This window comes from Manis javanica, chromosome 7 (genome assembly GCF_040802235.1).
Source record: "Manis javanica isolate MJ-LG chromosome 7, MJ_LKY, whole genome shotgun sequence".
Lineage (NCBI taxonomy): Eukaryota > Metazoa > Chordata > Mammalia > Pholidota > Manidae > Manis > Manis javanica.
In genome coordinates, this window is record NC_133162.1 from 47,380,312 (window position 1) to 47,407,304 (window position 26,993).

Sequence of the window (26,993 nt, forward strand, 5' to 3'; positions counted from 1 at the left end):
AATGAGATAAAGATTTGCCACATTCATAGTTCAACATGTTGTTCCTCTGAGTGCTAAAAGTTTATTTGCAAAAGAAAAGCTAAGATTGGGTTAAAATATTTTAAATATATATACACGATATAATTTTAAAGACCAGTAGTTTTATTGCTTAATATGTCTTCTTGAATTAATAAGGTTGCTTGCTCAGGATGCTTACATTTATAATAGCAATATGCCACTTAAAACCTTTAACATACACGCATCTGTTTGCTAGACTGAAGCTAGTTTGAACTTTTAGTAATGCCATATGCTTTTAAATTAACCCTTCTAAATACCTTACTAAGCTGGTAACACAGATTGCTAGCTTATAACCGAATTAGGTTGCCACTAAATACTCATTAGGCAAACTGAAAATAGAGAAAACATGTATATTCCTACAGCTCTATGACTGCCTAAGTTACAGATGATATAATGAGAATTTGGAGTTAAGCAGTTATAGTTTGGCTATTAGATCTCAATGGCTTACACATTTTAAATTGAACTAAAACATCTAAGGACCTCTTCTTTTGAAAAGAAAATTCACCCATTTTAAAACAGTATCCAATGGGAGATGTATTAAAATCACAATGGATCATAGCTGTCAACTTCAAATAGTGTCTTTCTCCTTCAGAGCTTAAGTTTACACACTGGTGCAACACCACAAATGCAAATGCTAAAAAGGGAGCTACAAAGAAAAACAAATTTTATTCACAACACTTTGTATATAAACTTTTCCTTCTGGAGATTGTGTGGAGTGGAAAATAAAGGATGCTAATATGCACATTACACAGCACATCAAAAGAGAAAATACTTTAGTTGAGTGAAAATTCATTTATCTACTGAAAATCCAGGAGAATTAATAACACTGCACTCCAAATTTACCTCTATGTGACAGAAAAAAACTATATGAAATGGGAAAAAATTAAATATGATTTAATCAATAGCTGATTACCTTTAAAACTTTGGGCTTCTTTTCCCTCTGGGGCCTCTTGTTTTCCTTTATAACCTAAAAAAAAAAAAAAAATCAAATTGCAAAATGAGCTTCCGTTTAAGGGGAAAAAAAAAGCTCCCCCCACCCAAAATTTTTTGGCTATTTCTCTATAAAACTACTTATACCATTTAAAATCATCCACATGTCTGCTAGGCACAACCTAAAGAGCTTATGTAAAATGTATACTTCAAAAGTCACTGAAAAAAAGCCTTGCATAAAGATGAAGTAGGGAAATACCCTTTTTTCCCCTTAAAGTCTGTCTTAATTAGCCTCTGCATTCTTCACAGCGAAACCCACGAGGTAGCCATCTTGCTTGCTTCTGCAGAGGAAGCCTCTACAGTGGAACAGTTCTGCAAACTGCTTTTTGGTATTATTATCATGGTGTTTAAAGGCAGCCCTGGCCTGCCAGCACTGTAGACGTGCTGGGCATGCCTTTTGCAAAAACAGCCCCACAAAGAGTGCAGCCAATGGCAGTGCAGAGCTTAGCAACTCCAAAGTGATCTTCTCTGCCTAGCCTTCCTAGACAAAGGATCTCCTGTGCGGCTCCGCTCTCACCACAGGACACAGGCAGCCACAAGCTGCGACATGGAGTTCGCTGCAGAGGATCTGGTCGCGCCGAAATCACAGGAGGCTTCAGCAAAAACAATGCACACAAATCCCCCAGGTCTCCGCCATCGATCCGATGGCAAGAGTCTCCCTTATTAGTAACCTCTTGGCGGCTCCCCGGGCAGGTCTACCCGGGGGGAGGAGTGCGCGGCCCTGCCGCCAACGTACAGGAGATATAACTGAGCCGAGGGGGGCATTTGGGCTTGCTGAAACTCTGGAAGGTATTGTGCATTTTTACTTTATAAGGCAAGGCTAAATATTGGCGATATTTAAGGCAGGGAGGTTATGTGAGGACAGTGTAGGCTCAGCTGTTGGGCTGCGTGTCTCATTCCTTGGGAACCACACCTCTTTGCAGCAGGCGCTTTGCCCAGAAACACAGCAATTTGATTTCTGTCAATAAACGTCCAATGACAAAGGCGGATTAAAAAATAATAATAAAGCCACTTAAAAGGAAAAGGACAGGATGGGACAAGAAGAGGGGGAGGAGTTTTCAAAATACACTTGCCACACTGAGTGGCTGTAGAGAAAAGATTTCTCTCTCTTGCTCAGAATGCGTGTGGTGACCTTCATTTCCCGAGGAAACGCTTCCCTTCCAAAATGCCAGCTCATACTTACCTTTGGGACAAAAGAGGCACCCTCCCTTGTTTCCCAGGATCACCACCTGTCATTAAGCATCTCTCCACAAAGCTGCCAAGCAGGTCCCCACGTGGAGCCTGTCTGGGCACCAGGCTGATGATTAGACAGAGCCACCGAGTTCCCAGGGAATTGGGATCTGAGCCAGAGGTGGAAAAAGCAGCTACCCACGTTCGCGCACCTGGACTGTCCCCAAGCCCAGTGAAAGGTAGGCACTGGGAGAACCAGGCACCATAGCTGGAACTTGCCAGACCCTGGGAACAGCAGAGTTTAGCTCCCTCTCTTTAGCCCCCAGGTCGTGTAACAGTGGCCAGAGAGCTAGAACCATAACATCTGCTGTGAGGTAGCAGGTCTCAAGGTCACTGCCAAAATGCAGTGCAGAGGCCGGTCACAGTCCCATCACAGTCACCTTGACAGCTGCACAGATCTTGGGAAGACAGCCTCAGCTCCTACTTCCCAGGGCCAAAGTTTCAGCAGGACATTTTGGGGATTGGCAGAAGGGCCTCCCTGGCTGCTCAAAGATGGGTTTTGCACTTGCAGTTGGATTCAGAACAGATTCCCACAACAAGAAATTGGGAACAGAGTGAGGGCCGGAAGGCCTGTATTTCATCACCTTTGATTCCTAGCCTTTCGGTTTGCCACAAAAGCACGTTTCTGTGCTGGATGGGAAGTCCAACATGCATAGTTTTTCCACTTTAAACTACCTCCCCCCGCCTCACAATTTTTAACAAATGTAATAAAAAGCAAGCCTACTTGTAGTAAAACCAGCGGATTCTGACCTAGCCACATCTACCAGAGTACTTAAAGCATAGAGCCCACGCTAAGAAGTTCTCTGTGTGAAATGAGGCAACTATGAAAAAGGTAGAAAAACAGGACCAAATACTACAAGATTTGAAAATGAGTGCAAGACCTTTTAACCCTCATTCCTTTTTCATAAAATTTGCCATCTTAAACCATTTTTAAGTGTATGATTTAGTTGTGTCAAGTCCGTGCATAATGTTGTAGACTGTCACCACCCTCCATTTCCAGAACCTTTTCACCATCCCCAACAGAAACTATGTACCCATTAAACAGCAACTCCTCATTCAGCTTCTCCCAGCCCTTGCCAACTTCTACTCTGCTTTCTGTGTCTATAAATTTCTCTATTCTCATGTAAGTGCTGTCACATAGTATCTGTCCTTTTGTGTCTGGCTTACTTCACTTAGCACGTTTTCAAGGTTCATCCAGATTCCAAGATGTATCAGAATGTCTTTAAGGCTGAATAACATTTCATTGTGTTTATAAACCACATTTTGTTTATCCATTCTTCTGTTGATATACATTTGACTATTTCCACCTTTTGTCTGTTGTGAATAATACTGCTGTGAGTATGGGTTGTACAAGTATCTATCTGAGTCCCCACTTTCAATTTTGAGTATATACTTAAAGTGAAACTGCTGGATCATATGATAACTCTTCAATTTTTTGAGCATCTGCCAAACCATTTCCTATGGTGGCTGTACCATTTTCCACTCCCATCAGCAATGCACCCAAGGGTAGCCCTACATTTCTTAAAGTGCCTTTTATTTCCTTTACAGATTATGCCTCCTCCCTTGAATATTTAAGTATGATTTTTTTTAAAGCATCAACATTTTCCAGGTTGATTTTTCAATATTTAGTAAGGTGGACATGATATGTAAAGACAAAATTACATATTCAAAACTAGTCAATTACGTAGGTGATCCATAGGTTTGCCTCAGTAAAATAAAATAAAATCAGGCTCAGAGTGTTAAGTGTTCTGAATATCCACATTGGTGGAAATACATTTTTTACAGCCCAATGAACAGATGTTTTTCACTGCATGGGATTCTCACAATGCCATACAACAGTGCGCTTGGCAACCTAAGCAAACACTGAGGATCTGCGTGCAGTGTTCTGTAAAACGAGTTAATAAATAAAATGAAAGCTCATCCCAGTTAAATATGAGGGTTAATGAAAGTGACCAGAGTTAACATTAACTCCAAATATCCAACAGATACTAAACCATGAAGATCTGGACTCGCTGAACACAGAATAGTTCTTAGCTCAGGGCTTAGGTGTGACAGCAAGCTTCGATGGACAGAATAATCAGACATTACTAGCTGAGAAAGTGGAGGTCAAGAGGGCCAGGATGGCTTTTCATAATTCTAAAATAGACCTTAATGTTAGTTTGATTTTAATTCTGGTGAGACAAAGAAACCACAAGATTCATTTTTAGCATGGAGAAATAGCAACTCAGGTTTCTAGAACACTGATATTTTAAATCAGCATTACATTAGGTGTGCTTTTTCAAGAAATATATTGTGTGCCTTCAGAGATAAGTTTATGGTAATTTCAAAATTCTACTTTTCTTTCTAAGCATAAACAACTCTGCCCCCACAAGAAACTAGACATACAAACACTGCCTAGAAGAGGTCTTCTAAATTAATCTCAGGAGTAGCTAACTCACTCTTCCTTCAGCTTGACACCTCTGCAGCACAAAATCCTTCCAACATTAGCACACTCTCCTATTCCATGAAATCCTAAATTTCTCTTTTTCACATGTTGCTGGGGGAGTCATAGCTTTTGCAGCAATATCTGGGTAAAGATATTCCAATTACCATCTCAGTAAACTTCCAATCAATAAGAATAAGAAGAGGATGGCTCATATTTTTCATAATTCTAAGAGAGAAATGTTAGTTTGGTTTTATTTCTTGTGTGACATAGGAACGTGAAAGTCTAACGCTGGTGATCTCCCTGGCTGACTGAGTCGAGCAATAATCGTCTGGGTAGGGGGTGCAGATCTCCCCACACAGCCTTCCCCTGCCTTCCCTTCCCCACTTCCTTCCCGGAGGCTTATCTACAGTAGCCCTTTTTCCCTCTAAGGGGCCAAGTTTGCCTAGCATCTACCCCATTCCCTCCAGCAGTCCTGCTTACTGCTGGTAAAAATAACTGATCTGCAATAGCAAGAATTCAGGAACCAGTGAGCGGTGATCTTCAACAGTTGCTAAGTGAGAATTGTTGACAAAGAGGTGAACCGCAGAAAATGCCAAAGACTAATGGTGCCAAAATATCACCTCTCCCAGTTTCTCAACAATTCTTAGTACTAACTTGCCTATCATCAGAGAAATGCGAATTAAAACCACAATGAGATATCACCTCACACCAGTAAGAATCGCCACCATTCAAAAGACAGACAACAACAAATGCTGGCGAGGATGCGGAGAAAGGGGAACCTTCCTACACTGCTGGTGGGAATGTAAGCTACTTCAACCATTGTGAAAAGCAATATGGAGGTTCCCCAAAAACTAAAAATAGAAATACCATTTGACCCGGGAATCCCACTCCTTGGAATTTACCCAAAGAATACAACTTCACAGATTCAAAAAGACATATGCACCCCTATGTTTATTGCAGCACTTTTTACAATAGCCAAGATATGGAAGCAACCTAAGTGTCCATCAGTAGATGAATGGATAAAGAAGATGTGGTACATATACACAATGGAATACTATTCGGCAGCAAGAAAGAAACAGATTCTACCATTTGCAACCACATGGATGGAGCTGGAGGACATTATGCTCAGTGAAATAAGCCAGGCGGAGAAAGATAAATGCTAAATGATTCCCTCATTTGTGGAGTATAACAATGAAGCAAAACTGAAGGAACAAAATAGCAGCAGACTCAGAGACTCCAAGAATGAACTATTGGTTACCAAAGAGGAGGGGTGTGGGAGGGCAGGTGGGGAGGGAGGGAGAAGGGGATTGAGGGGTATTATGTTTAGTACACATGGTGTGGGGGATCACACGGAGAACAGTGTAGCACAGAGAAGGCACATAGTGGATCTGTGGCATCTTACTACACTGATGGACAGTGACTGCATTGGGGTATGGGTGGGAACTTGATAATATGGGTAAATATAGTAACCACATTGTTTTTCATGTGAAACCTTCATAAGAGTGTATATCAATCATACCTTAATAAAAATAAGTAAAAAAAAAAAAAAAGAAACTGACAAGCCTACTTGGACAGAGAAATCCAATAACAGTATCTACAGGTTTTTGTCACAAAAAATGCTTCTATTTAGGAAAAAAAATCCCCTTTTATGAATGATACTTTGAAGTTGGCTTCTTATTATTGCTAGCTTTTCCTGTGTATTTTATAATCAATAATATCCTTTTTTTTAATTAAAGAAATTCTGTACCTTTGGACTCCTTCTCTATGCCATTCATGCTAGATAGCTGACTACACACATTATACCCTCGGTTTTTGGATAATCTGTCTCAAGTCTAATAGCAAAAATCATAAAAGTACTGTTTCACTTAGAAGCTCAAATCATTTTACACACACACACACACACACACACACACACACACACACACACACACATCTTTCTAAGAAAGTGACATCTAGTTATCTAAGCTTAGCAAAATCAAGCTTTAAATTATTGAACAAACTTAAAATACCCCACATCCAAAAATACCTTCTTTAAAGTTTGTTAATTTTGTTTTCTTACATTTAAATTCCTCATTTAATAACCAAAACTCTTTAAACAACTTAATAAATGTTGGGTACCTCCAACGTGCAGACATGGTGCTGGGCCTGTCCTCCCAAACCTACCATCTCAGGGGAGACACAGCCAGGCAGTCATGATGTGGTACAGAACGAGGATGAAACCATATAGGTATGCAAGACAGAGAAGACTTCCCAGAGGCAGTGAGATTTCCACTGAAACCTATGGATGGGTAAGTAGGAGTTGGTGAAATCTTGAGGGAAAGAAGAAAGTAATGTGCCCTAGATGAAGGTAACAAGTTGTGCAAGGACACTGGGAGCATTGTGGCTACTCAAGATCACACTTCAATGTCAGTGAAGCGGCTGTGGGGAGAACGCATACAGATAGATATGCTACCAATGCGTATAACAAAACTGGTCACTGAGCATGTGCATGAGCAGACGTAATCAACCTTAAATTCTCTCATTCCAGTTTGAAATGTTGCTTTTTTTGTTCCAACCCTCAATTCTCCATGACAGGTCCCTTTAGAAACCAACAGTGATGTTTTTGTTAAGTTGATCATCACAAGTATTAACTACTTTTCCAAGAAAAGACCTAAGGAGAGGTCTTTTCTATCCTAGAGCCAAAAACCCTTGTTTTTAAACTAGAAAACACCTGTGTATAACTAATCAGAGAAAAACAATTATTTTGAGAATGAGTGTATATAAGAGGTTTTTGTTGAGATGGGATCAGTTATTCAAGAAGGATTAACTTCTTTAGTTTTTGAACTCATTTACTAGAGTCTCACACAATCTTTGGAGAAGAAAGATATGTCTGCCTAGAAATAACTTACCCATTCAGCTTGGTTAACTCTGTCCTGGACAGATGCTTCGGATGTCTGGAGTAGGGAATGTCATTCACTCATTCCAGGAATAGAATAGAGAATACCAACTCCATTAGAGGCACTACTTAAACACCTGTGAGATCTTTGACCTAGTAATTCACTTCCATGAAGCTTAACTTAGGTAAAGAGAAGAGAGGAATTATAGTTTTCTCAGGGAAAACCAACCAACCAACCAACAAAACAAACAACTTGCCCCTGAGTCTGTTATATTTATAATATAGAACATCTAAATTTTTTCCCAAAGTCTGAGTGTACTGATAACCAAATACTTATTCAATGGGCACACTAATTCTTGTTTAAAAATAAAATAAATAAATGGTTCTTCCCAATCAAAATACCAACAGCATTCTTCAACAACTGAAAGAAATAGTTCTAAATTCATATGGAACCACAAAAGACCCCAAATAGCCAAAGCAATCCTGAGAAGGAAGAATAAAGCAGGGAGGATCTCACTTCCCAACTTCAAGCTCTACTATAAAGCCACAGTAATCAAGACAATTTGGTACAGGCACAAGAACAGACCCATAGACCAGTGGAACAGAATAGAGAGTCCAGATATTAACCCAAACATATGTGGTCAATTAATATATGATAAAGGAGCCATGGATATACAATGGGGAAATGACAGCCTCTTCAACAGCTGGTGTTGGCAAAACTGGACAGCTACATGTAAGAGAATGAAACTGCATTATTATCTAACTCCATACACAAAAGTAAACTTGAAATGGATCAAAGACCTGAATGTAAGTCATGAAACCATAAAACTCTTAGAAGAAAACATAGGAAAAACTCTCTTGAATATAAACATGAACAACTTCTTCATGAACATATCTCCACAGGAAAGGGAAACAGAAGCAAAAATGAACAAGTGGGACTATATCAAACTAAAAAACTTCTGTACATTAAAGGACACCATCAATAGAACAAAAAGGCATCCTACAGTATGGGAGAATATATTCATAAATGACATATCCGATAAAGGGTTGACATCCAAAATATATAAAGAGCTCATGCACCTCAACAAACAAAAAGCAAATAAGCCAATTAAAGTATGGGCAGAGAATCTGAACAAACACTTCTCCAAAGAGGAAATTTAGATGGCCAATAGGCACATGAAAAGATGCTCCACATGGCTAATCATCAGAGAAATGCAAATTTAAACCACAATGAGATATCACCTCACACTGGTTAGGATCACCACCATCCAAAAGACAAACAACAAGTGTTGGCGAGGATGTGGAGAAAGGGTAACCCTCCTACACTGCTGGTGAGAATGTAAATTAATTCAATCATTGTGAAAAAAAATGTGGAGGTTCCTCAAAAAACTAAAAATAGAAATACCATTTGACCCAGGAATTCCAGTTCTAGGAATTTACCCTAAGAATGCAGCAGCCCAGTTTGAAAAAGACATATGCACCCCTATGTTTATCACAACACTATTTAGAGTAGCCAAGAAATGAAAGCAACCTGAGTGTCCAACAGTAGATTAATGGATAAAGAAGAGGTGGTACATATACACAATGGAATATTATTTAGCCATAAGAAAAAACAAATCCTACCATTTGCAACAACATGGATGGAGCTAGAGGGTATTATGCTCAGTGAAATATGCTAGGCAGAGAAAGACAAGTACCAAATGATTTCACTCCTCTGTGGATTATAAGAACAAAGAAAAAACTGAAGGAACAAAACAGCAGCAGACTCACAGAACCCAAGAATGTACTAACAGTTACCAAAGGGAAAGGGACTGGGGAGGATGGGTGGGAAGGGAGGGATAAAGGGAAGAAGGGGCATTATGATTAGCACACATAATGTAGGGGGGCACAGCACAGGGAAGGCAGTATAACAGAGAGAAGACAAGTAATGATTCTATAGTATCTTACTACGCTGATGGACAGTGACTGTAATGGGGTATGTGGTGGGGACTTGATAATGGGGGTATCTAGTGACCACAGTGCTGCTCATGTAAGTGTATATTAATGATACCTAAATAAATAAATAAATAAATAGTTCTTGATGTTCTTACTAGATATTTATAAACTATTATAAGGAATTGGTATTTTCCTTGCCCATAACATCAGTTCTTTCAAGTACATCATTTGAGAGTAGGTCAAACTGCATTCATGGATACTTTAATTAAGATTCTGACTTTATGAACATATACTCATATTTTTTTAGGGCTGCCTTTGCTAATCATTATAATAAATAAAATTTTAGTGGTTTTTGCGGATGCAGATAAAATGAGAGTTCCTGTGGCCAGGATTCTAACCTGGCCCTGGTTGGCTAGCTCACTGCACACCTGTGGGCAATACATGGCCGTTGACTCTATATTAAGAGCTCTGCCCAGTGTTTTGGGCGCAACACGGTGGCAGTGCTGCAAGGCAGCAGGAGAGCAGAGCAGAGGCTGGAGTGGTGGCAGCGCTGAGGACAGATGCCCAGTGGATGGCTGTGCAGGATGACTGTGCAGAGAGGCTCAGAGGATGGCTGTGCAGGATGACTGTGCAGAGAGGCCCAGAGGATGGCTGTGTGGGGCAGCTGTGCAGGCAGAGAGGCCCAGAGGATGGCTGTGTAGACAGAGGGGCCCAGAGGCAGAGACTGGCTTGCTGAATGCAGACTTGCTTTGAGTGAACAGGATTTTAGTGACTAACCTACTACTTGGAAATAAAGTTGTGTACAACCCTTTTACCCCAAGAACGTTTTGCAGTCAATTTCTTTGGTCACACTGAATCCACAGCAAACTTGCCCAGGGCTGAAACCCATTGGCAAGACAGTTGGCGTAGTTGGCCTGGTTCACTGTTGACCAAGGAAAAAGATAGCCTGTCCTTGCAGGAGGGGTGCTTCAGCGGGCTGCCCCTGTGAATGGGGAGAAAGTGGATTGTCCCCTAATGGGTATGTGGTCTGAGGTGGCTTGCCTCCAGAGGACTGGCCCCACCCCAGGACTGGAGGCAAGTGGGGGTGACACCTGAGGCAGTAGGGTAGAGTGAGTGGATCCTTTGAGAAGCAGAGTGCCCGGGAGGCAGCGGGGACTGTGGGTTGGCTTGTCTCAGTATTAAAAAAGTCTACAGAGGAGACCTAAGAAATGGCAGCATGAGAACACGAGCTGCAAATTTCTGTGGATTCCCTGAGGAAGGAGGTGGCATTGATGCAAGAGGCAGCACGAGAGCACCAGCAGCAAGGTGCCATTGGAGATGAGAGGGCAGCACTGCCAGGTGTTCTGAAGGAGGACGAGGCCATCAAGGAAAAAGACGAACTCCTGAGGGAAGCACAGGCAGAGGTGACAGAGAATGTCAGCTGCAAAGCATTGAGCTAAAGGCAAGAGACCTTCTGAAGACTGAGCTGGCATTGTTGCAAGGCACTGTAGCAGAGAAGGCACTTGGGGGAGTGGAGAGAAAGGTGCCATCAGTCCCAGAAATGGAGAAGCTGGGGAAGGATGAAGGAGTGGTGCTGGAGGCACTAGCCCCTCCTGTATTGAAAGCACACACAGTGTTTGTAAAGAAAATAAAGACCCAGCAGCTGTAAGTTCCCCAAGGAGAGGAGCAGATCCCTCCCCAGGTCGTGGAGCATTCTATGTTCTGCCCCTATACTACTCACAAGAAGAATTTAAAGGGCCCCATGAAAGTTATTAGGACCCAGATGTGGGTTGATTTAATATAGGCAGGAGCACAAGGAAGGAAATTAGATGGGAAGTCAAATAGCATCTTACTGGAGCTATGGCAACAACTGAAACCAGAGCAGCAGTTCAAGCCATTAAGACTAAAGAGGCAGAGGTCAGAGACAGAGCCACGAGTCTGGCCACTGCAAGACTTTTTGCAGGAGAGACTGGAGAACAATGTTTGAGCTTCTTTGCACAGGGACCATTGCAGAGGACTAAGGGCACATAGATTGAAAGGAGAGAATCCTGGAGGGGTGGGGTGTGGATAAAATGAGAGTTCCTGTGGCCAGGATTCTCACCTGGTCCTGGTTGACTAGCTCACTGTACACCTGTGGGCAATACACCGCTGTTGACTCTGTATAAAGAGCTCCACCCAGTGCTCTGGGCACAACATGGTAGCAGGGCTGCAAGGCTGCAGGAGAGCAGAGCAGAGGCTGGAGTGGTGGCAGCACCGAGGACAGAGGCCCAGTGGATGGCTGTGCAGGACAACTGTGCAGAGGCCCAGAGGACGGCTGTGCAGGCAGAGAGGCCCAGAAGACAGCTGTGTGGACAGAGGGGCCCAGAGACAGAGACTGGCTTGCTGCATGCAGACTCACTCTGAGTGAATGGGATTGTAGTGACTGACCTGCCACCTGGAAATAAAATTGGATATAACTCTTTCAGCCCCAGAATGTTTTACTGTCCATTTCTTTGGTCACATTGAATCTGTAGCGAACTTGCCCAGGGCTTAAACCCATTGGCAAGACAAATGTAATACACAATTAAAGCTCACTTAATATGAAAACTGGAGATATTCAAGTACAGTATTTTGGGACGCTGGAACCTCTCCAAGATAAACCTAGCATTAACAAGATTTCTGCTAACGTTGGGACATGTGAATTCCACCATACCATAACATAATCTTACATTTATTAGTTAAAAAGAATATACAGACCACGGGAAGATGGCGGCATGAGTAGTTCAGAGGAAATCTCCTCCCCAAAACATATATTTATGAAAATACAATAAATACAACTATTCCTAAAAGAGACACCAGTGGATACAGTACAACAGCCAGGATACATCTACATCTGTGAGAACTCAACATCACACGAAGGGGGTAAGATACAAGCTGCAGCCAGGCGGGACCCGAATGCTCCCCCACCCCAGAACCCGGCAGGAAGAAAGGAGTCAGAACAGGGAGGGAGTGAAAGCCCAGGACTGCTAAACAACCAGCTATAGAAATTCACATCTGGAACACAGACACAAGGTGCACAGGGTGCTGGATATTAGAGAAACGGAAAAGCAAAACCTGTGGGCAGGTCCCCGCAACCGGTGCCCCTGAGACAAAAGAAAAGCGAGTGCTTTCTGCAAGTTTTAAAGAGACAGGGACCCCATAGCCGGACGAAGTCGTCCCGGCATGCTTAGCCAGCAGCTGGGAATCCTGGGGAACCTTAGGCACCCTAAACGCCACGAGGCAGCACAGCTCTGAAGCCCCTCATGGCACTAAGCAGCCTTCCAGTCGTTCTTCCAACTGGTGTGGACCCGGACACACCAGCCCAGTAGCGGGAGAGTGGCAGCGTGTGCCGGGGGCGGCGGTGCCAAAAGGGACGGGGAGCAGATCTCGTGCGCCAATGGTGCCAGTGGGGACCAGGAGAGGCTTGTGTGAGCCCAGAGGCAGCAACCGAACAGCCCAGCCTGGGTGCGGCTCACGCACACCGGCGGCAGTGGAGCCGAGGAGCTCGGTAGAGGCCCGGGCAGGAGAGCCCCACATGCACCAGCAGTGGAGCCAGAGGGAACAGGCATGCTCCCAGCAGCTGACCGGAATCCCAGTCCAAAACACAGCCACCCAGGCCAGACCCAAAGGCCGCTGCTGGCACACAGTTGCCTAGCAGGGCTGCCGCTATTGCGGAGGAGCGCACCTGGTGTGCCTGCCACTCCCCGCAGGGCTCTGTGCTGCTCTGATGGAGACCCCGCCCACAGCAGCTTAGGGGACTAACCTGGTGGTTGCTCCAGGAGTGTGGGTAACTGACACAGGCAGCGGAGAAGGGCAAGGCATCCAGGAGGCAAGAAAGGACTTTCTTCTCCCAGCTGACACACCTGCAACCTGCCTACAGCCACCGCTATCACCATGAAAAGGCAAAAAAATTTAGTCCAGTCCAAAATAGTTCAGACAACCCCAGAAAGAGGATCTGCAGAGACAGACCTAACCAGTCTCCCTGAAAAGAATTCAAAATAAAAATCATAAACATGTTGACAGAGCTGCAGAGAAATATACAAGAGCTAAGGGATGACATCCGGAGGGAGATTACAGAAATGAAACAATCTCTGGAAGGATTTATAAGCAGAATGGATGAGATGAAAGAGGCCATTAATGGAATAGATGAACCAGAGAACAGGAACGCATAGAAGCTGTCACAGAGAGAGATAAAAGGATCTCCAGGAATGAAACAATACAAAGAAAACTGTGCAACCAATTCAAAGGAACAATATCCACATTACAGGGGTACCAGAAGAAGAAGAGAGAGAAAAGGGGAAAGAAAGTGTCTTTGAGGAAATAATTGCTGAAAACTTCCCCAAACTGGGGGAGGAAATAGTTGCTCAGACTACCGCGGCACACAGAACTCCTGAGAGATGGGACCCAAAGAGGACAACACCAAGACACATAATAATTAAAATGGCAAAGATCAAGGACAAGGACAGAGTATTAAAGGCAGCCAGAGAGAGAAAAAAGGTCACCTACAAAGGAAAACCCATCAGGCTATCATCAGACTTCTCAACAGAAACCTTACAGGCCAGAAGAGAATGGCATGATATATTTAATGCAATGAAACAGAAAGGCCTTGAACTGAGGATACTGTATCCAGCACGATTATCATTTAAATATGAAGGAGGGATTAAACAATTCCCAGACAAGCAAAAGCTGAGAGATTTGCCTCCCACAAACCACCTCTACAGGGTATCTTAGAGGGACTGCTCTAGATGGGAGCACTCCTAAAAAGAGCACAGAACAAAACACCCAACATATGAAGAATGGAGGAGGAGGAATAAGAAGGGAGAGAAATAATCCTCAGACTGTGTTTATAATAGCTCAATAAGCAAGTTAAGTTAGACAGTAAGGTAGTAAACAAGCTAACCTTGAACCTTTGGTAACCAAGAATCTAAAGCCTGCAATGGCAATAAGTACATATCTTTCAATAATCATGCTAAATGTAAATGGACTGAATGCACTAATCAAAAGACACAGAGTAATGGAATGGATAAAAAAGCAAGACCCATCTATATGCTGCTTACAAGAGATTCAACTCAAACCCAAAGACATGTACAGATTAAAAGTCAAGGGATGGATAAAGATATTTCATGCAAACAACAGGGAGAAAAAAGCAGGTGTTGCAATACTAGTATCAGACAAAATAGACTTCAAAATAAAGAAAGTAACAAGAGATAAAGAAGGACATTACATAATGATAAAGGGCTCAGTCCAACAAGAGGATGTAACCATTATAAACATATATGCACCCAATACAGGAGCACCAATATATGTGAAACAAGTACTAACAGAATTAAAGGAGGAAATAGGATGCAATGCATTCATTTTGGGAGACTTTAACACACCACTCACTCCAAAGGACAGATCCACCAGACAGAAAATAAGTAAGGACACAGAGGCACTGAACAACACACTAGAACAGATGGACCTAATAGACATCTACAGAACTCTACATCCAAAAGCAACAGGACACACATTCTTCTCAAGTGCACATGGAACATCTCCAGAATAGACCACATACTAGGTCACAAACACAGCCTCAGTAAATTCCAAAAGATTGAAATCCTACCAACCAACTTTTCAGACCACAAAGGTATAAAATTAGAAATAAATTGTACAAAGAAAGCAAAAACGCTCACAAACACATGGAGGCTTAACAACACGCTTCTAAATAATCAATGGATCAACGACCAAATTAAAATGGAGATACAGCAATATATGGAAACAAATGACAACAACAACAGAAAGCCCCAACTTCTGTGGGATGCATCAAAAGCAGTCGTAAGAGGAAAGTATATAGCAATCCAGGCATATTAAAGGAGGAAGAACAATCGCAAATGAATAGTCTAATGTCACCATTATCGAAATTGGAAAAGGAAGAACAAATGAGGCCTATGGTCAGCAGACAGAGGGACATAATAAAGATCAGAGAAGAAATAAATAAAATTGAGAAGAATAAAACAATAGAAAAAAATAAATGAAACCAAGAGCTGGCTCTGCAAGAAAATAAACAAAATAGATAAGCCTCTAGCCAGACTTATTAAGAGAAAAAGAGAGTCAACACACATCAACAGAATCAGAAACGAGAAAGGAAAAATCACCATGGACCCCACAGAAATACAAAGAATTATTAGAGAATATTATGAAAACCTATATGCTAACAAGCTGGAAAACCTAGGAGAAATGGACAACTTCCTAGAAAAATACAACCTTCCAAGACTGACCCAGAAAGAAATAGAAAATCTAAACAGACCAATTACTAGCAATGAAATTGAATTAGTAATCAAAAAACTACCCAAGAACAAAACCCCCGGGACAGATGGATTTACCTCTGAATTTTATCAGACATACAGAGAAGACATAATACCCATTCTCCTTGAAGTTTTCCAAAAAATAAAAGAGGAGGGAATACTCCCAAACTCATTCTATGAAGCCAACATCACCCTAATACCAAAACCAGTCAAAGACCCCACCAAAAAAGAAAGCTACAGACCAATATCACTGAAGAATGTAGATGCAAAAATACTCAACAAAATATTAGCAAACTGAATTCAAAAACACATCAAAAGGATCATACACCATGACCAAGTGGGATTCATCCCAGGGATGCAAGGATGGTACAACATTCGAAAATCCATCAGCATCATCCACCACATCAACAAAAAGTAGGACAAAAACCACATAATCATCACCATAGATGCTGAAAAAGCATTTGACAAAATTCAACATCCATTCATGATAAAAACTCTCAGCAAAATGAGCATAGAGGGCAAGTACCTCAACATAATAAAGGCCATATATGATAAACCCACAGCTAACATCATACTGAACAGCAAGAGGCTGAAACCTTTCCTCTGAGATTGGGAACAAGACAGGGATGCCCACTCTCCCCACTATTATTCAACATCGTACTGGAGGTCCTAGCCACGGCAATCAGAAATACAAGGAATCCAGATGGGTAAAGAAGAAGTCAAACTGTCACTACTTGCAGATGACATGATACTGTACATAAAAAACCCTAAATACTCCACTGCAAAACTACTAGAACTAATATAGGAATTCAGCAAAGTTGCAGGATACAAAATTAACACACAGAAATCTGTAGCTTTCCAATACACTAACAATGAACTAATAGAAAGAGAAATCAGGAAAACAATTCCATTCACAATAGCATCAAAAAGAATAAAATACCTAGGAATAAACGTAACCAAGGAAGTGAAAGACCTATACCCTGAAAACTACAAGACACTCTTAAGAGAAATTAAAGAGGACACTAACAAATGGAAACTCATCCCATGCTCCTGACTAGGAAGAATTAATATCGTCAAAATGGCCATCCTGCCCAAAGCAATATACAAATTCGATGCAATCCCTATCAAATTACCAACAGCATTCTTCAATGAACTGTAACAAATAGTTCAAAAATTCATATGAAACTGCCAAAGACCCCGAACAGCCAAAGCAATCCTGAGAAGGAAGAATAAAGTGGGGGGGATCTCGCTCCCCAACTTCAAGCTCTACTACAAAGCCACAGTAATCAAGACAATTTGGTACTGGCACAAGAACAGCACCACAGACCAGTGGAACAGAATAGACTCCAGGTATTAACCCAAATATATATGGCCAATTAATATACGATAAAGGAACCATGGACATACAATGGGGAAATGACAGTCTCTTCAACAGATGGTGCTGGCAAAACTGGACAGCTACATGTAAGAAAATGAAACTGGATCACTGTCTAACCCCATACACAAAAGTAAATTCGAAATGGATCAAATACCTGAATGTAAGTCATGAAACCATAAAACTCTTAGAAGAAAACATAGGCAAAAATCTCATGGACGTAAACATGAGTGACTTCTTCATGAACATATCTCCCCGGGCAAGGGAAACAAAGGCAAAAATGAACAAGTGGGACTATATCAAGCTGAAAAGCTTCTCTACAGCAAAGGACACCATCAATAGAACAAAAAGGTATCCTGCAGTGTGGGAGAATATATTCATAAATGACAGATCCAATAAAGGACTGACATCCAAAATATATAAAGAGCTCACACACCTCAACAAACAAAAAGCAAATAATCCAATTAAAAAATGGGCAGAGGAGCTGAATAGACAGTTCTCTAAAGAAGAAATCCAGATGGCCAACAGGCACATGAAAAGATGCTCCACATGGCTAATCATCAGAGAAATGCAAATGAAAACCACAATTAGATATCACCTCACACCAGTAAGGATGGCCACCATCCAAAAGACAAACAACAACAAATGTTGGTGAGGTTGTGAAGAAAGGGGAACCCTCCTACACTGCTGGTGGGAATGTAAATTAGTTCAACCATTGTGGAAAGCAGTATGGAGGTTCCTTAGAATGCTCAAAATAGACATACCATTTGACCCAGGAATCCACTTCTAGGAATTTACCCTAAGAATGCAGCACTCCAGTTTGAAAAAGACAGATGCACCCCTATGTTTATCGCTGCACTATTTAAAATAGCCAAGATATGGAAGCAACCTAAATGTCCATCAGTAGACAAATGGATAAAGAAGATGTGGTACATAAACACAATGAAATATTACTCAGCCATAAGAAAAAAACAGATCCTACCATTTGCAACTATATGTATGGAGCTAGAGGGTATTATGCTCAGTGAAATAAGCCAGGCAGAGAAAGACAAGTACCAAATGATTTTGGTGGAGTATATGTGGAGTATAAGAGGAAAGGAAAACTGAAGGAACAAAACAACAGCAGAATCACAGAACCCAAGAATGGACTAACAGTTACCAAAGGGAAAGGGACTGGGGAGGATGGGTGGGAAGGGAGGGATAAGGGCAGGGAAAAAGAACGGGGGCATTACAATTAACATCTATAGTGTGGGGGGGGGCACGGGGAGGGCTGTGCAACACAGAGAAGACAAGTAGTGATTTTACAGCACCTTACTATGCTGATGGACAGTGACTCTGAAGGGGTATGTGGGGGGGACTTGGGGTAGGGGAGAGCCTAGTAAACATAATGTTCTTCATGTAAATTAATGATAGCAATATATATACACACACACACACATAACTTTCACTTCCAGTGATACTAGAATTGATAATTTAGAACAACCCACCTGCTGAAAGCAATTAGTAAAGGTACCTAAAATGTAAAAACATCTGCTTGGAGGTACAGTAGTGAAAAATACCATGATAATATAGAACTACCAGACCAGATCAGAAGAAAATGAGGTCCAGGGATGGTAACAATATATTAGGTAAAACTTAAACATGGAGGGAAAGAGCTAAAAAGTTGGTTGAAGAGAAATGTAACCTTGAAATTAAAATACAGAAGGAGTAGAATTGGCAAACTCGAAGAGTTTAAATACTTGATTCATGTCAAAAACTTACTTTTGCAAAATGAACCTGTAAGATGCTTACACAACATCTTTTTCACAAGTTTGAAAGATAGCAGCAATGAATGACCTTAATATGATTATCTTCAATCAGTCTCTCTCCTGGTTCCACTCCACTCCATCCTCCAGGTTCTTCACATTTTGCTTTGCCCTCAGGGCTATGGTGGTTTAATCGGGTACATACCAACTAAACCAAAGGTTCTAATCCAGACCAACTGTGTGGTCTCAGACAAGTTACTTATTAGCCTTCCTAGGCCTTAAAGTCTTACTTAATACACTGGGGGGAGAATGTTTATTTCTTAGGATTGTCCTAAGGATTAAGTGAGACAATGACCGTGTCCCTGCATGATACAGTACTGGGAACTTAGTAAGTACTCAGTGCATAAGAGTTTTATTAGCCCCTTTCAGATATGAATGTTTACTACACACCAGTCCCACATCTATGATCAGTATCATTCAATTCAAGCAACAGTTGTTAGGAGGCTACCAAATGGCAGGCACTACAGAGGGAGGGAAACAAAGGGCAAGAAAAAAAAATCCTAGCCTCTTCTATCAAGCCAGTGAAATTTCTACACAGTAAAAAGCAAAGTTCACTTACAACTTCAAATGCCAATGTAAAAAGAAGACATTAAGCACAGCAACAAAAAAAAAAAAAAAAACAGATAAAATAGAATTGAAACTTCAGTGTTTCAAAGAACATATCAAGAGTGTCAAGACAACTCTCAGAAAATATTTGCACACCACATACCGGATAAGAATCTAAAACTCAGAACATTTAAAGAATACTTGCAACTCAACAACAAAAAGACGACCCAATTTAAAAATGGACAAATGACTTTGCTGTGGTCTGATTGTGTCCACGCAAAATTCCTATGTTGAAATCCCAATGCCCAGTGTAATATTAGAATGTGGGGCCTTTGGGAGATGCATAAGTCACAAGGGGAGAAACTTCATGAATGGGGTGAGTAGTCCAGAGAGATCCCTAGCCTCTTCCACCATGTGAGGACACAGTGAGAATGTACCAGCTATGAACCAGGGAGAAGGCCTTCATCATCTGGCCGTGCTGCTGCCTTGTTCTTGGACTTCGCAGCCTCCAGAAGAACTCTGAGCAATAAATTTCTGTTGTTTATCAGCTACCCGATCTATAGTATTTTGTTACTGAAACCCATATCAGGAGTAAGATATACTTGAATGGACCCTTCCCCAAAGGTATACAAATGATCAAAAAAACACATGGAAAGATGTTTGAAGTCATTAATCATTAGAGAAATGTAAATCAAAACCATCACGAGGTACCACTTTCACACCTACTAGGGTGGCAGTAATCAACAAGTCAGATAATAACAAGTTTGGGTAAGGATATGGGGAAATTAGAACCCTGTACTAATCTAAAATGATACAGCTGTTTTGGAAACTAGTTTGGCAATTCTGGTAACTCTTAAACTTGAAGAGTGGACCTAGCAATTCCACTCATAGGAATATACCCCAAATAACTGAAAACACATGTCTACACAAAAACCTGTATACATAAATATTTACCACAGCATTATTTCTAATAGCCAAAAAGTGGAAATCCAAACTCCATCAACTGATATTTACATAAAATGTGGTTTATTCACACAATGAAATGTTATTCAGCCATGAAAAGATATGAACTATTGACATATGCTATGACATGGATGAAACTCAAAAACGTTATGCTAAGTGAAAAGAAGCCAGACACACAAAACACTAATACTGTATGATTCCATTTACATGAAATGTACAGAATAGCAAATTCATACACACAAAGAGCAAATTAGTGGCTGCCAGGAGCTAGGGAGGGGAGAATGGAAAGTGCTCAGTTATACTGGGTTTCTTTTTAGGTTAATGAAAATGTTCTAGAATTAGATCGTGGGAATGGTTGCATAGCCTTGTGAAAACAGTAAAAACCACTGAATTGTATATTTTTAAAAGAGTGAATTTTACCACATGTGAATTATATCACCATTTTTTTAAAAAAGAAGAAATTGTTTAATGCTCCTTTATCGGAGTGGAAAGAGTGCCTCTAATACTTGCTAACCATGAGAAATAAAACACATTTTTAAAAGTGGTTTTTCTTTCCTAGTGTGCAAAATCAGAGTCCCAATCGATACTTACATCTAATGGGTCACTGTCAGGATCAAATATGGTAACAGTAAGCCTTTGAGCACAATGTCTGGGCTATAGTATACCCTCAGTAAATATTCATTTTTTTCCTTTTTCCTTTGCCAGCTTCCTGTGTTTCACGTCAAAGAAGTTTAAATTTTGTTAAAATCTCATGTACCTTATTAGCAGCAAGAAAAAGAATTCCTTGGTGGTTCGTTCTTTAAAAAAGAAAAAAGAAAAGTTAAACACCATTTTGTTTTGTTTTCCTTATTTTATTGATTTTTGTTTTAAATCTCGTAGTGCACTAGAAGAGTTCCTAGAAAATGGAATTAGCTGAATAAAAAAGTCAACTTAATTTTTATGTAGCCTAGTAGACAAATCTCCCTGCAATTCTGTGTTAACTTCTAAACAAGTTACCTAATCCTACAAGTATAGAACACACGCACACGCACACACACACACACACACACGCACGCACACACGCAGACACACACATTTCTCTCTAAATTCTAAATCTAAACTATATCAACTCCATCCAAAAATTCCATGACTTGGATCAACTGTGAGCTTCCATTGTCTTGTCTTCCCATTTCCTCCTGCCTTGATCCTACATTTGCTCTTTAACAGAAAACTCACCACAAAATGGTATTGCATATGAAATATGATATGAAAATAAGCTGTGTAGTGTAAATGTCTAGGATACAGCAGAAACACCAAAACCCTCTCATTATACAAGGACAAGAAAATAACTGCGGTACAGCAGTCTCACTGGAAACCACAACTATAATTCTGTATCACATGGGAACAGTGAAACCAATTCATTCATAATACATCTTAATCCTTCGGCAGGAAAAGTACTTTTGTAGATACTGCAAAATGGTGTGTACTGGTTTCTTCTGAGGACTTCAGTTCTTTTCTTCTAAGTAACATGAATCAAGTGGCAAGAAGGAAATGGCTGAAAGTAATGAAATGAATATGTAAATCTCTTCAAAGATGTAACAGCAATCACCTGTTTAAGCACCAACAATGAAGGAGGCACTCTGCCAGACCCTTTATAGACATCACTCTGCTCCACATGGCCTCCCTGTTTCCTGGGTCTGACTGTCACAGTGTTACAAATAGATCCATTCTCACACTAATGGCCAAGCAGGGGAATATCACAACCTCATAGTTTAACTGTTTTTCCTTAACCACAGGAACAGTTGTCAATTTCATTCCTTCAAAGTCTTAAAAGAATGGTGTGATTTCTTGTTTTTCTTCTGGGGAGTGGAACATGTGACTTAAATTTCTGTGGAATCTAATAAAATCTATGGACCATCTCTCCAGAAAAATGTATACAAAAACTGTATTTGCATATTAATTTTGAGGGGTTGGGATCACAGATGAGCACTGAAGCCCTCCTACATTAAAAACCTCTGATGTAGAAGTTCTATTGTTATGATTTCTGAAATATCGTATGAAAGATGAGTACTGGGATCATTTAAACTAGGATCAAATTAGTCAGAAATTCTTGTCTAACAAGCAAAAAGCATGTGGAAACTTTAGCAGTACTAAAACAATAATATAATAATAGTAAGCTTAAAATTCTATTCTTTCCATGGTAGCTAAAAATACATCAAATACCTAATCTGATCTGCCTAATATCCAGTTATTGGAGATATGCTGAAATGCTGGCTCAATCACATTCTTTGAGAGGGAACTAATATGTGTTTACTAAAAAAATTTAATAGATATTTTAGTTTCTCATTTTGGAAGAAGGAAGTGGATCTGAATTTCCAAAAAAATACCTACACTAGAAACTTGTGTTTTCTAAAAGTGGTAAAGACTTAGAAATCATTAGATAATAACTCATTAACAAAATACTAAATATTTTGGTTATGGTAATACTTTTAGCTTGAAATAAAGGCTAATGATTCAAGAGTCAAGGAAATAATCAGAAATGGAAACCAAGATTTATACAGAGAGTTCAATACCATATGAAAAGTTTTAAGAAACTGTAGCATCTAGGCATGAAAAATAATTTGGTAGTTATGTTCATTTACCTAAAAGAATATTGTCACATATTTTAAAAATCTTTACAAAGTTTTAGTTGCAAGGGAAAATGCTGATGATATACTGAGTGAAAAAAGGAAAAGAAAAATCTACTTCATTTGACTTCAATTATGTTATTTTTAAATGCCAAAAAATACTTGAATCAAGTAAGCCAAAATATTCATAGCATTGCCTCTAGGTAGTTTTAAACTATATATAAAAAAAATTGTAGTTCATTTTTTTCCTCCTTCTGAGCTTTCTAAATGCAAATTAGATTACTCTGATGTTGTGTTTTAACTACTTTTTAAAGTAACACAGGCTCATTATGTAAAAATTCAAAGCACAAAGAAAATTAAAGCAAAATGTTAAAACCACATTATTTTCTAATACACCCTTCCTCCACCCAAAAAAATCCAATCCTCAGAGGTGGACACTTCCAACAGTTTGGTTTGGTAGGTATCCTTCTAGAATTGGCTTTTAAAATTCCATTTACAATTAGAAAAAGCAGACGGTTTTGAGCTTTCAAGAATTTAGAATTGTCCAAACTGCATCTTGAATCTTGATATACTCATAATCAACAAAATGGTAGTAATTTTAAACATAGGCAGCAGCTTTTAACATATATTTTTAAAGCACTCTGTACATTCCTAAAAACCTTATTCTCGGGTTCCCTACTTGAATTTCTGTTACAGATATCCCATGATCCTAATATCTTTGGTACTTGAAAATAACATGTATAGAATAAACCCAAAATATTTTGGAGTACTAGCTGCTAAGATGATATATTAAGTACATATAGGATATAATGAATGGTTTACAGTACACTTTAAGAAGCTTTAGTTTTCTTACATACTAAGAAACATTAGTATGTAAGCAATAGGCTGAATCTTGTACTTTTTGATAAGACTTTATTCATTTTTTCATTCACTGAATCATCTGGCTCAGCAAACATTTGTTGTGTAACTATTATGTGTAAGCCCCTAAATCCTGGGTTTGGGCCTTAGAAATAATTTAAACATCTCACTTCTAATCATTGCTCTCACCATGTACTTTTTTTTTTAAACAGTAACTCAGTATTAATGGGACATAATTAAATCAGAAAAAAGCAAAATTGCTCTTGTTGCTTTCATAGGAGACACGAAGAGCTGATGATAATTAGCCAAGACTTTCTGGATACCCATGACTTGAGCACTGAGTCCCATTATCAATGTAATGACCTGAATTGCTTAGATTAGTCTGATTTATTTGCCAGTTGTATCTTATTTTAGTATGTATGATAATAATGTAAATAGCTAAGATCATGCCTTCTTGCCTTCCGGGTAACAGTTGTGCCATCCATCACAGGGCCACAGTTACCGGCTGCTGTGTAAGGAGAATGACTTTGCAGCTTTGAAACCATCAATTCTTAAACTACTACTCTGGAATAAAAAAAAAAAACCAAGAGACTGACCAAAAAAAAGAGATGTGGGGTTAAGCTCTGTAGCAAAATAAATACATGCCATACTAGGGTGCTTACTATTATATAACAGTATCATTTGCATTATGCTTACACTAGGTAAAGGTGTTAGGCAGTTTCACACATTTTTCTTCCTGGATAAGATGATATGCGCAAAATGGCAGGGTAAAATTTGAACCATAAGGGACAAGAGTCCAGAAATTAATACCCACAGGTCAGAATCAATGGAGATCAGCAGGTTTTGTTTATACACGGAGGTTTACACGTGCAAGGATCCTAGATGCCAAAGGCTGTTTTTCCTATGGGCAGCTCCTTGGTGAGGTATAGCTACTGAAGTCTCAAACAGTGACACAAAGAGATTCCTTAAAGGCACATCTAAGGACATATAGCATCTGCCCTCAATTGAAGGAGTTGATAGCAGAAATTTGTTCCATATGCCACAGATAACATATACCAAAAATGAGATCTGACTGAAAACACCAAAAAAAGCAGCGGCCAGAAGAGACCTATCCCATCTCACTCCCACTAAAATGGATAAAAGAAAAGAAGTATGTCAAACAATTCTGAAATGACATCTCTGGAACTAGACTGTTATCACACTGCCCATAAAATAGTAGACAGTCACTGATTCAGTTTGTATCATAAAATACTATTTAACTTTTAGCTTTTCAAGCACAAACTATGTAAGTAGTATTATTTTTCCAAGTAGGATTTGCATCAGCTACAAAGATAGCATGGTAACAAGCAGCATATTTTATAGTGTTATCTAGTACACTGTATTTAATTTAGCCAAATATAATAATCCTTTATTTAATATTTTGGGGGAAAAATCAACAGTAACTGGAGTAAATATAAGAGAGAGTATTTAACTTTGGCAACCAACTCATAAACTGCTCACTTAGTCATTCAATTAATGTTAATTAAATGCATGATACTATTTCAAAGTCATCAAGCTAGAAATATGTAAATTCAATACCCTGCCCTCAGAAACCCCTAAAAACAACTGCATTTTCTTTTCTTTTCTTTTTTATACACACTGAACATTATTTGTGAAAGTATAGCTTGGCAAAATTACCTACTCTTTATGTCTATAAAAAGTCCCCTCCCACTTTTTTTATTTTTACCATTATTCAATAAATAGGATAAATGCATGTCTCAAAACGCTAAATTACAAATACATATGAGGTATACTTAGCCAAGAGCAAATTCGTAGATGACCATGAGTTATATAGTCTCTGGTTTTAATTATTTGTATTTCTGAATATGCAGAACAGTAAGCTGAACTAAACTTGGCAAAATAATAACTTTTTATCTCTTGGCCAAAAGATCTCTCTGGGGAGACTATCTAACCACCTTGTACAATTAAAAGGAATTCTATCTTATTTTGGGAGACAAAAATGCAATCTATGACCAAAATAGGTAAATCAAAAATTGTTTTTACTTCTCCCACACATTAGCAGTTAACATTTTGAGAAACAGCATATGCCTTTGGGGGGCTAAGTATATTTTAGAGAAAAAAATTCTAACAGTTCTATTTCTAAGTTTTGTTTCATATAAGCACTAGCAAAAAAAAATAACAATTTAAAACTATAAATGTATTTTCTCTTTCTCACTCCAGCTGTCAATAATAAGTAAAATAATTCTGATGTGAGGTACAAATACATGGAATATATTTGCTTACCAATATTCTTAGTTATCAAAGTAAATGGCCTTCGATCGATCACTGATAATAGCATCAAATTAATATGAAAAAATTTTATTTCATAAACATCAAATACCTAGAAATAAAATGAATGAAATAACTAAATGGAAAACTACAAAAATATCATTGAAAGAAATTAAATATGACAAAGATATACCATGGTCATTAACTGGAAGATTCAATATTGTCAAAATGTCAATCCCTCCAAACTGATACACAGACTCAACAAAATCACAATAAAAATCCTAGCAGCTTTTAGTGGAAATTTATAAGCTGATTCAAAATTTTTCATGAAAACACAAGGAACCAAAAAAATAGCCTAAATCAGTATGGAAGAACAAAATTGAAGAACTTAAAATGAGTTACCAACACCAGTTATAAAGTCTAGTAATGATAAAGAGTTTATCTTTAGCATTAGAATAGACAAAAAGGCCAACGTAACAGTCTACAAATAAATCCGGAATTATTAGATCACCTGATTTATGACAACACTGACACTGTTGCAGTGGGAAAGGTCATTTCAGTAATGGTGCTTGTCAAGTATATGTCTATATGAAAAAGAATGAATCTTGACTCCTCTCTCACATCACATGCAAAAGTCAATTCCAAATACACTGTACATCTAAATGTAAATGGTTTTAAAAACTAACTTTTTAAGAAGAAAGCAAAAGAGAACTTCATGATCTTGAAAATGGCAAGAAAAATAAACAGGCAAAATTTTCTTTAACAGGACATAAAAAACT

The 26,993-nt window shown here is 39.4% G+C and overlaps 1 protein-coding gene across 4 annotated transcripts in view; it reads right to left on the minus strand.

Moving 5' to 3' along the window:
* The window catches only part of TET1 (tet methylcytosine dioxygenase 1), a 127,804-nt gene that overhangs the window by 86,027 nt on the left and 14,784 nt on the right, over nt 1-26,993 (minus strand). Inside the window, exons 1-2 of one of the 4 annotated variants that reach the window (XM_073240941.1) lie at nt 1,565-1,777; nt 971-1,024 (exon numbers count right to left, since the gene is read on the minus strand). Coding sequence is in view for 2 of the 4 variants with exons in the window: in XM_073240939.1 (XP_073097040.1) it covers nt 971-1,024; nt 1,135-1,137 (57 nt within the window). In the remaining 2 variants the exon portion in view is untranslated. The other 3 variants (XM_073240940.1, XM_073240939.1, XM_037002899.2) reach the window with 3 other exon arrangements.